The sequence below is a fragment of the Embiotoca jacksoni genome, unplaced genomic scaffold (genome assembly GCF_022577435.1).
Source record: "Embiotoca jacksoni isolate LCO1_2020_lvr unplaced genomic scaffold, fEmbJac1.0.p SCAF_18, whole genome shotgun sequence".
In the NCBI taxonomy this organism is placed as follows: Eukaryota; Metazoa; Chordata; class Actinopteri; family Embiotocidae; genus Embiotoca; species Embiotoca jacksoni.
The window spans coordinates 4986447-5004675 of record NW_027185318.1 but is presented as its reverse complement, the minus strand read 5'-3'; the positions used below and the strand labels follow the sequence as shown (position 1 = coordinate 5004675).

General features: G+C 43.4%; 1 protein-coding gene across 3 annotated transcripts in view; it reads left to right on the top strand.

Moving 5' to 3' along the window:
• The first annotated feature begins 4121 nt into the window (after positions 1-4121).
• asap2a (ArfGAP with SH3 domain, ankyrin repeat and PH domain 2a) overlaps positions 4122-18229 on the top strand; it is a 51760-nt gene continuing 37652 nt past the window's right edge. For all 3 annotated transcript variants that reach the window (XM_069152311.1, XM_069152310.1, XM_069152309.1), the window contains exon 1: positions 4122-4679. In XM_069152311.1, coding sequence (XP_069008412.1) covers positions 4554-4679 — 126 coding nt within the window. In that variant the 5' untranslated portion in view covers positions 4122-4553. The remainder of the gene's footprint in view (positions 4680-18229) is intronic.

The window sequence follows — 18229 nt, the reverse complement described above, 5'->3', positions numbered from 1 at the left end:
ACAGACCACTGACCTTTTATTAATTCAGTCTCAGGGGACACTAAATAAAATGCTGTACAACGAACGATTTTTGCTGCAGGATGCAAGACAAAAATATACTTTCCCGTAGAGTGAAGGTTCTTCTGAACAGGTTGCAAAGTGAATGTGTGAATTAAGCTTCTCCAGTTATGGCAACAAGGAAACCGAAGAGAGGATGGGACAGGTTGACACGCTGCCTGTCAAAATATAATGAAGTACAGGGACACTTGATATGTTCAGACTCGCAGGGCCAAATCCTAAGAGGACTCATAATTACTGTAAAAGCCACTCGCTCCTAATGATGATAGGGAAGCAGCTGCGGAGCCACAGCTCGCTGCAATCATCACTTAGATGGGTGCGTGTGGTGGGGGCGGGCTAAAAATGTCATGCCATTATTTTCCGGAACATTATTTCTTGGGTGTCCTTTCAAGGTGGCAAGGTTAAATGAAAATCATGAGCCAGTGCATCCCTCTGCTTGGGCCTGGGTGTGTTTGATGGAAAACTGCTTTAGGCCATAGGAGGGTTACAAAAACAGTCCAGCCATAACTGACAGTTTTGAACATAACTGCTTATTTTTTTTTTATTTTTTTTTTTTAGTAATTATTTAATGCTCAAATTACCTTCTTTGTGTACTATTCAGTAAAGAAAAAAAAAAAATCATAAATTATGTGTATAGGACATATATTATTGTCAGCCAACTAGGACAGGGGGAGTTTTTAATTTCCACTAACTAATTGATTTCCATTATTGATTGAACAGTGTATAATGACTTTTGAAGATAATGAACCGTATAGTCCATGTACTACAGGAGGAATGAAATATGTAAATAATATGGCTAAAAATAGGGTTTAAAACAGCATCCCAGGTCATTGAAATCCCATGCACACTTTTTTAGCAACAAAAAATAGCTCTGTATCAGTGAAATGTCATCTTTGTGCGAAGCATCCATTCATATAGAAACTCTTGGCCCAAAATGGGACTGAAGCTATGATTCAACTTCCTCTCTGAGAGTCTGTAAGAAAAGACTGGGTTTCATTTCAGTGGAACTCTCCCCCCCACCCCCCGTGCGCCCCCTCCACCTCTTCTGTTCATCCCGCTCCCATTAGGAGTCCAAGTATGTGCAGCTCCCGCTCAGGTTCACCAGGCACCGCTCATCCGGTTCGTGCCCAAATGCAGCTGCCTCATTTGTGCAACAAGCTCTTCTTTAATGTATTCTGTAGTCAATTATGCAGTCCAGGATGTATGAGACGAATTGCCCACACGATATCACAGCGTTTCAGTACTGGACATGAACGTGGTTCAGAATATGCTGTTTTATCCTCTCGTGTTGGAAAGTTTCCAGTGCAGAGTGGTTACAATTAGCTGCAAATGATTTCAAACAAAGAAGTAATTCATTCCACATATTAAAAACAGAAGAAGCTGGATTGCGACTTTATCCCACCTGTTACACAACAGTGATGTCATGGCATGAGGAAAAAGTGACTCAAACGCCAATCCGCTTTATTACTATGACATGTTGTCTGTTCCCGCTTACACTGAAATGCCAAATCAGTAAAACTATATTGGATGTTTGTGGCTCAAAAAAACAGTTGTACTGACACACCCTGTGCTTTCCTGTCCACAATACAAATCACAAACCTCTTTTCAAAGAGGGGGTCTGTGTACAGTTTGACATCTTCTTTGGCTATTGTTCTGTCTGCAGTTGTCGCGTCGCATTTGGTTTCAGTTTTTCTTCCCCAAAATCCGTAAAGTAAGGAAAGTAACACATTTCAGGACAAAGTGGATATTCAGTGACTAATGTGGATATTTTCAGTTTCACTAAATCATTTGAAGATGTCAGGATACAGCAGCCGTGGCCGAAGAAGATCCGACATTTCTGACTTGTTACTGAAGGCTGCAAGTTGCTTGCATGCAAAACAAGGTCTATATTGATGATGGGCTCCGCTGATGAATGAGGCTTCTGTTCAGCGTAATAAAACAGCTGACAGCTTTTGCTTTGGCACCTTATTTTTCCAGTGAGCTACAGCTTGGTTGTAAAATGTACAAATTGATGATTACATGATACAGTAAACGTATAACTATTTATGCAAAGGCTACATTAATAAATGACATGGTACATTTTACAAGTATTTCCTTCAGTGGCGTTATATTATCCCTCAGTGATATGCCTGCTTGCAATTTACCCGTAATATTTTCCCAGCCTGTACCTGCCGGATGACCCTCAGTTTCCAGCGCAGTTCTCCAGCAGCAGAAAGCAGAAAATCCAACTGATGCAGCACTCACAGTTGAGGTATTTAAAAAAAAAAAAAATTTGTTAGTTTGGTGTGGTTTTGAATTAAAGGATAAAAACCTGCACTGAGAACAGCAGATGGCACTGAAAATATCAAGTCATGGCAGTGGTGAAGAGGAGCGCTGGTGTTGTTTGGTTGTGCTGACCTCACTGACTGAGCTGCTCTGTCTCTGGATAGCAGATGTTCGCTGGGACCGCGTGTGTTCATTTCTTCATGAGGGCGTCGAGGCCTGCTAGCCGCTCAGGGTCAGCCTGGGTCTCGGGCTCTTCATTTAGCAGCTTGCCAGGAGACGCTGCAGAGCTGAAAGAATGTGTGAACACTGCCCAGTTTGTGATTTAAAGGCTACCCAGGGTTTTTGCCTCGGCTGCCGCTGGACTATTTATACCATGGAGCTGTCCTGCCAGGGCTGAATGAGCTGGGAAACATCAGCAGATTTTTCATCCCAAAGCCCAGGAAAAGCGTAACTGCTCGGGGAGCAAAGGCTGTTTTGTTTTTTCAAGCTCCTGTTGACATACATTCGGCCGTGGGAGAAGAGTCTTCACAGTTTCAGGCAGTGTCTAATGATAGAAAGTTGTCTTTTTCCTGTTTCCCATTAGGATTTTAGGAGATGTGGATGTTTTTTTTTTACATTTTTATTCTTGACTCTGGCCAAAAAAAACAAAAAAAAAAAAAAAAAATAGGTTAGCATATACATACACATGAACACAAAGCATGTACTTTTATGTCAACTCTGGAGCACACCCAGATACTAAGTGTACAGTGTTCAGTTAATAGCTGGTGTTACATTTCATGACTGTTTAAGCTCTATTTACATGGATCTCTCCATATAGTCACAGTCAACATGTCATAATTGTTTTGGCATTTGGTCTCAATTGAACTGGATTTAGAGCTTATCGTCAAAGATAATCAGAATGCACGTGTGTACAGACCAAACATCATTTTTGCCTTATTTGCACTTAACACAAAAATAAAAAAAATAAAAATTACAGACATGTAAGCTATACAAAAACACACAAAACCACGTTAGCTCTGAGAGTACATAATTTCCACAAAGTTGACTTCCTCTTCCATCTCCACCTTAAGAAAGACATTACTACTAACCCTTTCGTCAAGATGCTGCTTTAAATTGCTGTTGGAAATATTTGGATTACACACTGACTTGCATTGGATGAGTCTATACTCGCATGTAGCCTACACAAGGAACCAGTGTTATTCATATGCCCTGAAATAGTCTGATTACTGTAAAATCCTGGTTTACATGCTTGTCAGTCAATGCTGTAAACCCCCAAAATAACTTTTCAAAGCAGATTATTATAAGACTGAATGTTGAGTAAATTTATAGTTCATATATTTCACTCTTGCCAAAAGTTCATATCAAATGATTTTATAGTTGAAAAACGCTGCTAACTAACATTTAACATAACGATGCACCCAGCAAGAGGATATCCCATGTTAGTCGGTGCATTTGTAAGTGTTTTGGATGTAGTTTAAACTATCAGCTAATTCAATGTCAGTTCATATTGTATAAATAAACTCAACATATCAAACAGCCCATCTTTATTTCTGGTTTCAACTGGTCTTTTGCACTCACTGTTCATTAGTAAGGCATTACATGTCAGAGAAATTACAATACTACTCAGATGTGATAGTTTTCGAGGAGCACGTGAAGGCAGCATGAGTTCACGCCTTTCATGAATCCTGATTGGCTCCCAGTTGGCAGCAGGTGCTCTCCATTGGCTGGTGCGCGTTCATTGAATCCCCTCCTCTACCTTTGTCAATTTTCTTGAGCTCCCGTTGAAGCGCCTGGTTGTTTGTTTCCCGGGGCTTGGAGGAAGGAGAAGTTTCCTCTGCAAAGTCGCAGCGATCTGGACACCGAGAAGAGGACACCGGACTTCCAACCGATGAAGCCGCGCTTTCCCCTGTGAGCAGAGGACCAGCTGTTAACGTGAATGGAAAGGGAGTAGCGGGCTGAAAGGCAAGGAGGGATATAACCTATTCATCACCTTGGAGCGCAGCGCGGTGAAAGCGCTGCAAGTCGTCGAGCCAGCGTGCAACACCGCTGCACTGGGTCGTGTTGGGAGCAAACAAGGGAATGACATAAACACACACAGAGATGGTTAACTACCCGCAGGGACCCTCAAAGACACCGCTCCCGCTGCTCTGAACTTTTCTGTCCTTTAACTGCGCAGACGAGAAGGGGATTAAGAAAGGTGCTTCTTCTCCTTATCAGCAAAGGGATTAATTATGCCGGACCAAATCACAGTTTCGGAGTTTGTTGCAGAGACCAATGAAGACTATAAATCGCCGACGGCCTCTAACTTCACCACCAGGATGTCCCAATGCAGGAATACAGTGGCCGCTCTGGAGGAGGTGAGTGACTCCAGTGGGACTGGGATTGTAGTCCACCGTTTTAATGAAGATGAGTTAATAATGCAGACATCCATCAGTATGAGTCAGAGGTATAATTCCTCTCTTAAATGACCCTACAATAATATTTATTTGGAAATAAAGTAAACTACTTTGTTTAGTACTTTTACTTTTAGTACTTGTACCATGTCATATTGTAACAGGCTCAGACATGATGCATCAACGTTTCTATTGCTGTTCTGGAGCTATGAAATGCCAATTTACGGTAAATTTAATCAAGAAGGGTAGTGTTTTGTCCATTCATGGATTAAAATTTGTAAATTTGCCCACGTTTGTCATAGAGGATGCACAGGACAACATGTATGACAGTACAGTACAACCCCATCCATCCTCAGACCCCACAAGCAAAGACTCCTTAAGAAGGAAGAGACACCTGAGGAAGTGCAACGGAGGGATCCCCCCTCCAGAAAGATGCCTCATGTACACAGTAGGCAGGACAAACATGATGCCATAATAAGAGTTTAAACATGCACGGTGGTCAGTGAGAAGACGGGCGGATCCACTCGCTTTGACTGGTCAGTTTCACTAAATCATCCTTCCCACAGTGAGAGGCGAGAACTCTCATGGCTCTGCCCCAGTTTACACTCCGCTCTGAGCACAGAAACCACTTTGTGCTCCTCTTTTAACTTGCAGGTCATCAAGGAGGAAGGACACTTCCGCTTTGTTCCCTGACACTGCCTCCCTCCCTCCCTTGTTACAGTTTCCCTACTTTGTGTACTGTACGGCAGAGCCTCGCCCTGCCTGATGGTAAAAATAGAATTTCCCACAGCGGCAGCTCGGTGTATTATGTGTGTTAGTGTGTCTGTAAATTAGGGTAAACCGTGACAGGAAATGGATCATTTTGCACAGGTGTCATTGAGGAAAAGTTCTAGTTGTGATCCAATTTTGTGCCTTAGACTTCTTATTTCTATTTTTTAATATGAAAACAGACATCTGATTGAAATATGTGGAGACGAGGGAAGCCGTTGGCATCTGATGTCAGTTTTACGAGCTAATCCACATCTGGGCTCAATGTCAGCTCTACCTTAAGCCCCCTGATCCTCCACACCTTTGTGCGGGCTGTGGCTTTATTTTTAACCTGTGTTTGTGGAGGACGGAGTCAGGCAGACAGTCAGACACCTGCTCAGGCTGACAGGTGCTTCACTTTGGCGCCAGACACCTTTCTATAAGGCTTTTGTTCAAACCTTCACTGTGGCTTGTTTTAAAATAGCGAAACAATCAGCTAATTGGGAAAGATGTCAGCACCACTGCTTGGAGAGGAATGTGTTTCAATGGAGCAGGGGGGAAATAAGATCTTCTTTTTTATATATAAATAGCAGGTCAGCAGTAATTGCCGGCTTGTGAGGTTGAATTGTCGGGTAGGGAAATCTAATTCAGCGGCTTTGTTTGAGAGTTGTGTTGCTGCTGAAGCTGCTGAATTGTTGTTGCAGAGACGTGGAGTAGCGTGTTGTTGTTTCACATTGACCTCCCCACGCTCGGGCTCAGGGAGCACAAGAGGCCTTATTGTTGGGACGACAAGACCTCGCTCACTTTGGTTTGTTGGACCAATTAAACGCTGCAGTGAAAGGGGGGTGGGGGGTGGGCAACATCACTTCCACGTATTGTCTGTCGGCCTGCCTGGAATTTCAAAGACATGCATGCAAACAAAAATACATTTACATATGTGCGCTCGCAGGCATCCAAGAAAAAAAACTGAAAAACCATCTTCCTGTGTGACGTGTCTTGAAAAGACAATGCCATGCTTGACACTTTCCCCCTTGAGAGCAATAATTCATCCACATGCTGTTTATTCATGAGCACCCAATGAAAATATTAGACCGCTGTTTTCAGCATCATACCGAGTTTCAAACATTGTGCTGATTCTGGCCTTCTCTGGAAGTTTTTACCCTTCAGCTGACAGTTGCAGACGGAAGCAGCACGCTGTTCTGCAACGCTTACAGTGGGCTGATATATAATTTCAGAAGGTGCCTCCTCCTGAGTTTTGATAACGGGCTGCCGCTTTTGTTGCTGACTTCAAGATTATTTTGCCCTGTTTGTACGGACAAAAAAATATCTACATAATGTACTTGTTTATAATTCAACATGTCAATAGAGTGTCCAACTGTTGGCATAAAAAGATGCATCATACAGTGATAGTCATACAGTGGAGTATAATGGCACATGCTGTTCCATTGCTTGAACTCTAAATCACTAATCCATCTGTCCTGTTTTGACACGCGTTCACTTTTTGTGATTCATCTGTGGTGGGATTATAGATACAGAAATGGGCTGTTCCAGATTATTTAAATTCGGTTTGCTGTTGGAGACAAACAAGATTTTTCGCTCCTTAATCCTGTTGCCAGTGAGAACAAAGCACAAACTTGATGAAAGTCATATTTTGGGGATATAATCCGTTGATACACTCTGTGTCTGTGGAAGGCCAAGTGGCTACAGTACATATAATAATAATAATAAGTATGGGGTGTGTGTCACCTCAACTTTTCTCCCTTAATATGTAAAATAGAGTGCATCCAATGGTCTGTATTTACATGGTGAACTTCATAGACTTCATACACATTTACAGGAGCGAAGACTGGACCACTCGGAGGTTTTTATGTAAATAGTGCGCAATGTTGTGTAATTATTTCTTTCTAACCTTGATTGCATCTGACATGATCTTAATTAGGTGAGTAGTGTTCAACTGCCGGCTTTTAAGAGGCCATTTGGAGAGCTTATGTGCACGTGGGTTTTCTTTTGTAAAAGCACAGCAACAAAAACCTGTTTATCCAGTAAGAGGATATTGGGCTTTGTGTCATGACTTCCTCCTTTGTAGTCCTATGAAACACTTGCTCTGACTTTCCTGTGCGTAGTTTACACAAAAGAAGAGCTCTAGGTTTTTGGTTTTGGTTTTCTCTTCAAAGTCTTTTTCAGAATTATCTTAAATGTCAAGTAGTGACGACTTTAATGTAAATGTTATGATTTTGATTGCTCTTGTGTACGAGTTGTTACTTTTGCTGCATTTGTCGTGAGAAGTCTTTTTTTCTGGACGGCAGTCATATAAACACAAATGTGTGTCACCGACCGCATGAGTGAGGAACACAGACTGACTAATGGAGCCACACCATTGGTTGGTCAAATGCCATGACTTTCTGTATCCGTTTCAAATAAAAATCCTATTTCAAACTAAACGCCTTCTAGCGTTTCGTACACAGTCCAGCCATATACTAGTTTTTGACTTAGTCGTGGTTTTTGATCTGGGTATTCATTTTCTCAAACACATAATTGTTCTCAAAATTGTAAAAGTTGACACAATGCGTCTCTTTTGATCGTGAGTTGTGTTTTCACGAGGTAAACCACTGTAATATAAAGACTGTCCATTTACTCGACTTTCTGTGTCAAAAACAGAAACACGTGACTTCCATCATAAAGAAGGACGAACCCTGGGGGCAGAGCTGACCTCTGTGTTGTGTATTGATCTTTCCGAAGATGCCCCTGCGCCTATGTCTCCCCCAAGGAAAAACTCATGAGAGAATGTCTGTCTGAAACCAGAGACTGCCGCACATTATAGTGTTCTTCGGTCGAATTTTGTATCTGGGACTGTTTTTTTTTTTTTTTTGCCCAGTTACTAAATCCTGCCAAGCAGACAGAGCCTCCTAACATGATGCAATCAATAGAGCTGTCTCCTTGAACAAATCTCAAGTGTATCCACTTCTCGCTCTGGTATAAAGTCCAGGTATATTAGTCCACCGAGCTGTTGCGGCAGGTGCTTTAAAGCACGAGTGGTGTATTCATTCTGTGGTAGAGTGGATCAGTCTTTGGGATCACCGTGTATAACATCAGCAGCCCTCTTAAAGCATTGACGAACTGGTCCAACACATACTGTAGACTGTAGAGGAGTGCTGACTGGTTATTGGGGCTTGTGGCTGCGAAAAGTACCATCACTACTTGTTATTCAAGACCAGCTTTGGTGTTCTCAGCCATGTAGCCCTTTGATCAGCCTTTTGCAGACGGACACACAATACGTCTCATGACATTACAGCTGCTTTGTAATTCAAAGTTGCTTGACAGGTAGAGTGCTTGCTTATAATGAAGTGTTGGATATTCCCTGTTGATGCAGCATAAATACAAATATGCCTGAGTGTTGTTCTTGGCACATAATCTGGGTTCTGTACCTGATATCCTCAACGTCTTTCTACTCCTCTACAGCAACCGATACAACCATGACCACATATTACTGCATTCAGTAGTTTGCAGGGCTCGTACAAAACAGCTCATAAACAGTATTTCTATCCATTTATGCCCGCTCTATCCGGGGCCGGGTCATGTGGTGCTGTAGCCTGTCTCAGCTGACTATGGACAGTTCTATCGCAATACCAAGCACCATAAAATCTTCATGAAAAGCAAGTGATGATTCATGTCTTTAAAAACTGTTTCTACATGCTAACCTTTGAAGTTCCTCTCTCTTTGGAGATGAAACGGAGAAAGAAAGATGTGTCTCCTATTGGTGCTTTAGGTTACTGAGTCATAGCGTGGGGTGGCCAGGTTTGAAGCCATCAAATGGCTATAAAGTTTGGCATTAACAAGTTTAATGAAATTATTAAAACTTTATGATACTTTATTTAGTTTCTTGATTTAATACTAATGGTGAATTTTGCTTCCGATCCACAATCTTTACGCCAAACAGAGCTGCTGTATGTTTAATGTCCTCCTATATATAGCGTCAGAAAACCTTCCTTCGTCTTTGTCCAGTTTATTAATTTTTCGGTGATGACTAACAGTTATTTATAGCCAAGTAAGCCTTTCACGAGCCTGTTGGGTTGGGGGTTACTCGGTCTAACGTCATTATTCTTCCATCTGGCTATTAATTCATCCAACAGAGGTCCATCACTCTGGTATGCCAGCTATGTATTGCAAGGCATGTTGGATTGCTGCTTGATTTTGTAGAGAGATTATTGGTGAGCACCTCTGGGAATGGAAATGGTATTCACAGCATGCACAGGCAACTGTTGGTTCTGGCTGTAAGGCCCACCCCAGACTGAAGTCTGGTTCTCATGGACTCTTTCTAGCTTTTCTGACACTTGTGTGCAACAAGATAATGGGGCTTGTGAAATGAACTAATGGCTGTTAAAAAAAAACAGTTGATGAGGGCTTGCTGTGAGTCTTTAGCCGCTCATCTCTTTATAGCACCTCTAAGCTTAATCTCAGGCCACCAGTTGTTTTGGTTACATGCTCTAACTCGACGCTAACCCTTATCTGCTGTTAACACCATGTGATACCTCATTTAATTTCTGCTCTACACTGCTCAGTCTTTTCATAACCGGTTGTTGCAGAACAAAACAATTGTTCCTTTCTACTACTGTTTGTGTTGAAATGAGTCATTTAAAGCCCAATGATTAATGGTGGATGTGTTTACATCTGACGGCAAATGTGCTCTCGTGCTCCCATGTGTCAGTCTGTTGGCTTGTGCTGATGCTCGAGTAGTTCCCAGGCTGAGGGAAGGCCTGGCCTTCTTCTGCCTTGATTCCTTCCCCTGTTCCAGGCGTGGTCGGCGTTCACGGCTGCGGCCTGGTGAGGCACAACAGCTGCCCGCCACTCCGGAACAGGTGGCCTGGAGGAAAGTTGTAACAAGCCTTCAGACAGTAGGATTATCAATGCAGAGACAATCCACAACTAATAGCTTTAGAGGCACACTGATGGATCTATGAGCTGTCACACACACATGGTCAAAATGAGCTGTCTGGCTCAAGTGAGCAGCCCAAACCCCCAGCCACCGGGGCTTGCCTTCTGTATACCTAAGAAGCTTAATACTTCCTATAATTGAAATGGGATTTTCTGGCAGGATCAGTGCAGTCCTGTGTCCTCCCTTCACCTTCATTTTACATCTGCTGTCCCTTGACTTTGCCTTACTGTAGTTAAGGCACAAGAGTAGGCCGAGCATGTTTAAGCAAAGCCGACTGCATTTGCTCTTTCAAACTCTTGGATTCTTTTGTAAGAATTGTGAAGCTCTTAAGTGTTGTCATCATCCAGTCATGGACAGGGGGTCCATTAGAAACGTGTTGGGCAGATGGACGATGCACCATCCATTGCCGATGGCTGATAGTCATCACGATGACAACAGACGAGGTAAACTAAGAACACCCCCCCCACCCCCCCCCAAAAAAACCCTAGGTGCTTTTGTGAAACAAGCGTCATGTAGACAAATCCTGTTTTTATTCAGGGAACAGCTGCTTTATAGACACCGGCATTTTATAGTCATATAGTCAACAGCTTTATAGTTAACTGCTCTAACCCTCTCGCAACACGCACCCAACTCTCCGATTCAGCCGTGTTTACACGTTAACTGTTGTAAAAGCAGCCTTTTCATTCTCCATGTGGGGCTGCTGTCTCTGTAGTTCCCCAGGGAGCTTTGTTTGAAATGAGAGGTGTCTGTCCAGCCTCCAGGGGCCTGATAATGCTATGGTCATGTTATCATCCAGAGACAGGCCTCATTATAATGCAGAAGCCCTCCCCATGAATCTAACAGGGGCTAGAGGTCACAGTCCTGTCCCGATCGATTCAAAGCCATGATCTGTGTTATCCCCCAATGGGCTTTGACTGTCAGGATGTGGATGATTTTACCCACTTCTGTTGTACGTTATTGCGGGGCCTTGTGGGTCTTATTTCATTTGGAGAAGGGATGTTAGGGTGAAAATCCAGTCCAGCATGGTAAAAAAAAAAAAGACTGAGGTGAACAGAGACCGCTTGCTCTCTGTCTGGCACAGAGGTTACGGGCTGGGACACTAAGGGCACTGGGGGGAAGATGAGAACTTAAAGCACATCTCATCCGTCAGAGTGTCCCGGCACAGATCGTCTGAGACGGCTCCTGTCGACGGCCATTGTTCCCCGACAGGCCCTGCCTCTTCATTAATGAACTCCACCATTGATTTGTAGTCCTGGCCACTCTGTGCAGTTTGGGGCCAGGCTGGGAGGGGTGGGAGGAGAGGGGGAGGGGAAGGCGGGAGGGGGGGAGGGGGTCCTCAGTTGTGTTGTCCTGCTGTCATTTTCACTCAGAGAGCTGACCCAGACTTCTTCTCTGTTGGGGAAATGTTCAAACCCAAACTCCTTGGAGGCTCTCGAGGAAATTTAAGACTGACTGCTTCCACCTTTCGTTCGATGCAATAATATATTTAGTATCCCTAAAAACTGTCTAATAATTATAATGTATGGGTGCATGAATGAAACTTGAATATGCCCATTCTGATTCTACCCTGAGGACAAGTTTTGTCTGTAGAGACTGTTGGAGACATTTCATGAAGTTTTGACTACTTCAGATTGTCTCCGTTTCGTTGAGAACTCGGTTTATGTCAGCGGAAGCTCTTTTCAAGTTGTAATTGCCCAGCAGAGTTCAAAGGGACTTGTATGAAACGCAGATCTTTTTTTCTGTACGTCTGAAGTGTGCTCTGAAGCCCACACTGGCACACGCACACGCACACGCGCACACACACACACACACACACACACACACAGCAATGCCCTCGGTAGTGTTTTCCAGGAGAAAGCAGGTCATCTTCCCTCCAGACATCATCACACTCTGTGCGTTAACTGTTTGGCATTTTGCTTCTGGCACTACTGCTCTGACACCACGAGGCTGACACAAACGTCTGTGTGAAAAGAGCCAAAGAGAAACTCAAAGGTGAAGTCAGTGGAGGTTTTTTTTGTTTTTTTTCCCCCCCTTCTCAACTGCAGAACATTTGGTCCTTATTTCCCACCCTTCTCCTTCGAACTTGGTTTTTATCAGCCTCCTGCTAGTTTATAAACTTCATTAAATACTCCCCTTAAAGCCCGGTAGACCATTTTTATAGGTTTTAAATTCGGCGCCATCAGGTCTCCGCTGTGATATTCATTCATTGGAAGCTGTGTTATATTGAAAAACTCCTGTGCTTGCCCCTCACTTAACCCCTCTTGTGTGGTTGAAGAAATGCAGGCGGTGCGGTAACGTGAATGAGAAGAAAGACAAAACAATGTACTGAAACGGGGTTCATAGCAGATTACAGCTGTAGGAAGCCAGCGTCGGATGTGTCAGAGACACACAGAAACATTACCACAGAAGTATTATCACCACCAGCCAGAGCAGCCGTCTGGGAAAACGGTGCAGAAACAAAAGTTCTGCCTGGGGACTCTCACCTTGTAAAATGTAAAACACCCTGAAAAACACCTCAGCAGTTAAACATGAAAGTTTGTTTTCTCTGACACTTAAAAGTCCTGCAGCTGATGCTGTCATCCCAGTGTGATTTCTGGCAGCTGCTGGTCAAGGCTGCGGTCCAACAGTGGTCTTTGTAGTGCTCACTGAGGAGCTGTAAAGCAGCAAGTGTGCTGGTGCTAAAATACCAGAGGACTTGTGGGTGGATACGATGTTTCAATAACTTGCGGTCAGGCAGAAAACCTGAGCAGAGACTGAGCCAGAGATGCTGCTTGCATGCTTGCTCAGACTTCACGCTCGTCCAACGAGAGATCGAGAGATATTTGTAGATTCTTTTGGGTGAATGATACATCCATATAATGCGTGCGAGTTTGTGATAATGAGCGCATGTCAGACAGTCTTATGAGGCACAGAGAAAAGGAAGGGGGGTGGGGGGAGGGAGGGTGCTTTTTTACTAACACTGAACCTGCAGCCTGGAGTTTTCCATGCTGTCCTGAGGCAGGCTGACTCCTCACATCTGAGCTGTCTGAGAGAACAGAGAAACCCTGCAACCATGGCCCGTTAGCTGCAGTCAGCTCGATGGAACCCACTTCTGTCCAAATATTGACTTTTCTCACTCAGCATGGAGAAAAGTTGTGAATGAAACACTTGAAAGAATATTTTCAGGTAGATTTTTTTTTTTTTTTTTTTTTTTTTCCTTTAGTGGATTCATTGCTTTGGGGCCATTGGGGCCTGAAAGTTCATCCTACAATGTCAGTGAGGATCTTGACTCAGGCACAGCTTTCTCCAGGATCTGCCATCTTATTAATGTCTGCAGGGTTGAACTATATATTTGACATATGTTTGAAATGAGTTGCCGATGTTGAGGTGCAGAGAGAGAGAGAGAAAGAGAGAGGTCCTTTCCTGTGTTTACCCCGAATGCGGCACATGTGGAGTTACAGGCAGATTTCTCTTTCTCAACTTTCTCTTTCGGTAACGTAGCGGACGAGGCTATCTACAAAGAATGAAGTGTTTTATTTACTGTGAAAAACTATATTGATTCCTTTCAGATGACGTCAGATGAATGGAATTTGTCAAGATTTGGGTGTCAGAAGCTGCTGGACGATCCCACAAGCACATTTGAAACATACCGACGCCTTTACAGTGAAACCACTGTAGAAAAGAGCTGTTAACTGCTTTTACTCAAATGGCAGTTGGCTGGTGAAAAAACATCACGGCTCATCTGCAGTGTTATGGTGTAATGGTCAATATCTGAAGGACAGATATTTAGCATGTGCCTCTGCCAGTGGTAGTTTCCAACATTCAGAGTGAACAAACTGGAAAATAAATTAGATCTGTCTCAATAAGAGATTCTGTTTCACTTTTTGCTGCTTCTCCAAACAGCGCGGGCAGAACCCACACCACAGTAGGGAAATAAATATGATAAACATCATGTCAAGTCTTGCCCATGATTTTCGCCCTTTTTATTTATGCGTGTTTCAGTTATACCCTTTTAACATAATCTTTTACTTCCAGTAGTTTTCTCAGAGGAGGGAAGTTTGCTTACTTTAATTGTATAACATCTGGTTCCTGAATGAAAGATGGGTTACAACCAACCATCACAGATACTCTACCCTCACGCGCTGCAAATAAATTGGGTAATTACATCCCAGACTGCTGCAGACTGTTTCCTTACATGACTGTCGCATTGGAGGCTTGAAGGGTGAGGCGAGGTTATTAGACAAGTTACAAAGACACACGGAGAGAACCAGATGTGTGCGTGAGCTTGAAAGAAGTGCGCAGTGATGGTTACACCACAGACAGGGAGGACTGCTTTGATTGTCTGTTGTAGAAGTTGGACATGTGTGTGTGTGGGGCCTCTAAAAAAAAAAAAAAAAAATGGGGCAGCGTCTTGCCAAGCAGACATGCTGTCATCAGCAGATAGTTCGCTGGCAGGGACAATGGGGCTGGGTCTCTGTCTTGTCTGTCAGTCACTCCAGCATGCAATCATCCAGGAATGTCTTTCTTCTTCAGACAACACAGAAAGAGGTGGAAACCGCTACGATAAAAACTGACTTGTTAGCCGGACTCACTTTTGTTTGGCGACGTCTTTCCCTCCTCGCCGTCCCACAGTCTTCGTGTGATTTGAGCTCTTTATGTCTCACCGGCTCACACGTTTTGTCTCAAGACATAAAACATTCTTTTGACACGTTACTGTTTCATTTAAGTCACAAAAAAAAAAAAAAAATAAAAAATAAATCACAATTCATGCTGAAAAGATGTTTGCCTGTCTCTCGTTTTTGCTTTTGTCACGTTATTTTCAGTCACATTAGAGCTGAAACTGTTTCATCAAACCAACCAATCACAAGAAATTTCATTAGCAGGAGATTGTAACATGCAATGGTTTCCTGCTTTTGCTTTTCTTATATTAAACTCAGTATCTAATGGTCGACTCTTTGGTCACTTAAAGCGGAGCAGGCTGTTTTTTCTTCCTTTTTTTTGTTTTTTATATCTGGCAATCAGAAAATCCCAATGTCACCCCCCCCCCCCCCCCCCCCCCCCCCCCCCCCCCCCCCCATGGCTTCCATGCAGGACTCACGAGTCTTGCAAGTCCGCCTCCGGCTGGCCGTCCTGGTATACCTGGTGTTGATTGGCGGTTGCCCCTGTATCTCACAGGGCATTGCGGCAAAAAAACCAGCCCCCTATTTCTGTATCTTTTAAGATATACTTTTACTGTCATTGTTACTGTTAAACAGCAAACTGTATAATCTAACAACAAGAAGATTAGCTGCTTACATCTGAATTTAATACTGTAATGGAGCTGAGCATCCTCAGCATTAATCAGGTTTACAGCATCTTTGTTCCTCCTGTATCTGTGAACACACATTAGATATTATCCATCTGCAATGGGCTCTCAGACATCAGTAACCTGACACGTAATACTTAACAATTCAGGAAATGCAAAAAACATTAGTGAATGGATCACCATGACAACGACCCCCCGTGACCCTGCAGTGTTGTGATAGTCTGTGTAGATTGGCTGCAGCAGATGGTGCCCGATTGTAATCACAATGATGATGATGACGGTGACTGTGATGTCATGCTTTAAGGCGAGGATTAATTCAATTCAGTTTGGGTACGTCCTCCAGACAGGACGAGGAGAAAAGAGCCACTCTGGCTAGTTTTCTGTGAGCTGCTAACAAGGGGAAGGAAAGCTGCTGAGCTCGCACTAATATTATGTGAAGTGGGCTTGTGAAGCAGCTCCAGTCTGGGTCTATTGTAAAAGGACTCGGCTCTGATCCTGAGCCGCCAAAACGCTACACACCGGTGGAGCTCCCCCCCCACCCCCCCCACCCCCTCACCGTGAACGGAGTTTTGGGTTAAAAGTGTCTAATTTTAGAGCAGCATGTGCCACAAACATCGGGGCTCGTACAGAGGGCGACGTCACGTTTGCTCAACCCTGGAGAGCGCATCAGAGTGGAGATGATGTGTGAAAGTGATGGCCGAGCATCACGCGCGAGTGATTTTGAGCAGCGAGGCTGTTGTGTTCAGCTGGTTTTATTAGCCTGCCGGTCCATCGTCCCGTCAGACCACTCAGTGCAGATTGAAAGGGTCTGCTGGAGCGTGATACTGCCCGGTTTGTGTGTGTGTGTGTGTGTGTGTGTGTTGGTGCTGTGATTCAGCTTGATCCACAGCGTAGATGCTGATGTTTACGTGGAGGTCAACCAGAGGTTAAGATGGACCAGTCTGACACGAAAATGTTGTAGCCACAATTAAAAAAAAGTGCGGACAGCTGTTATACTCCCGTTCTACTCGCAAGAAACGACGCAGTATGTGCAACAACGGATGTCAGTCGAGCTGCGGTTTTGGAAGGTCATCGCTGTTTCAACCTCACAAAGATTAAACGACATATTAAACATTTGTTTTAATTTATTTTTGAGCAGCTCATCTATTTCTTGGCATTACATTCTGGGATAATGATGTTGCATGCTGACTTTAATATTCAAAACATGCTCACAAATGGTGTTTAGTGTGAGGCTGTGGCAACGTCGGAAGATCGTTGGAATTAATGGGTATAAATATCTCTACTAGGTGCATTGGCAATGATACAGGGGTCATTATATTGCAATATATTGGGATTTGTTTTTTGTCATCTTAATTTAGGAAAGCTGTCATATAAACATTTAGTGATACACCACCTTGATGCTGCTACTTGTCTCATTTTTTGTTTTGCTGGAGTCGAATGGCTAAAGACAACACTGCACTGCTCTGTTTGAATCAGGGGTTTGAACTGCCTTTAATCTTTGCAAATAAAGTCTTAATTATAAATCCATGCACTGTTTTTAAGACTCGCTAATTTTGCTTTACTCAAGTGTATCAATATTTTCTTACACCTTCTCTGTTGTAGCACAAACCTGCGTCGTAATTAATATCCAGGATCTTCCCCGAATAAATTGATTCATTACCCTTTTCTGAACCTGCTTTTAGGTCACCTGTGCTGCTGATGCTTTCATTACGAGGTCAAATTGAAAGCAAGGTCAATTGAATGTGGATGACTTCCAGCTGCAGTGTACGTCGCTGACAAAGAACCTCTTAATGCCGAAGCAATTACATGATACTCGAGCAGAACACATATCTGCCATCTGACTGTGCTGATGCAGCATATGCACCAAAAGCTTTAGTCATAAACCGAACAGATTGCTATAAATCTCATGTCCATTTGGTTTCTTCTCCTCCATGAAAACATTCACACGACTGCCAGCAGAGTCGGTCAGAGCGCTACACCTCTATTTTCCTCCTCTTTTGTCATATTTATTTTAATATAAGTAGCAGTCTGGGCTTTGAGCACATACAATCATCACCAGCAAGACCCCTTTTGCTTTTTTTATTTTTTGGTAAAAATGTCTCGACACAATTTCGCATGCTGTCTTCGGAACTTATGAATGAGCCAAAGCGGACAGTCTGGTATCTAATTGATTCTGTGCGCCGCTCAGCTGTTAAACACAGTTACATGCTTTGACTTGGGGGAGTTCACCCTGGTTTTACCCTTCATCCTCTACGCCACAAACACAATCAGCACCGAACAATCAATACATAGTGTGTTTTGAAATTGCTTGCTCTGTAATTTGAGCTGCATACGCAAGTTGTGTGCGGACAAACTGTGAAATTATGCATCATGTTGTGTAAAGCGTCAATTCCCTCACTCTGTTTGTTGTCCAAAATGGGTAAAAATGTTTTCCCATTAATATATTTCGGGCCTCAAAAGTCATCCGTCATGTCTCACGTTAAAAAGGAAATCAGTGCGGATCCTTTTGTGAAGCCTTTTGCGTTCTCACCGAAGCGCAGACACCGACAG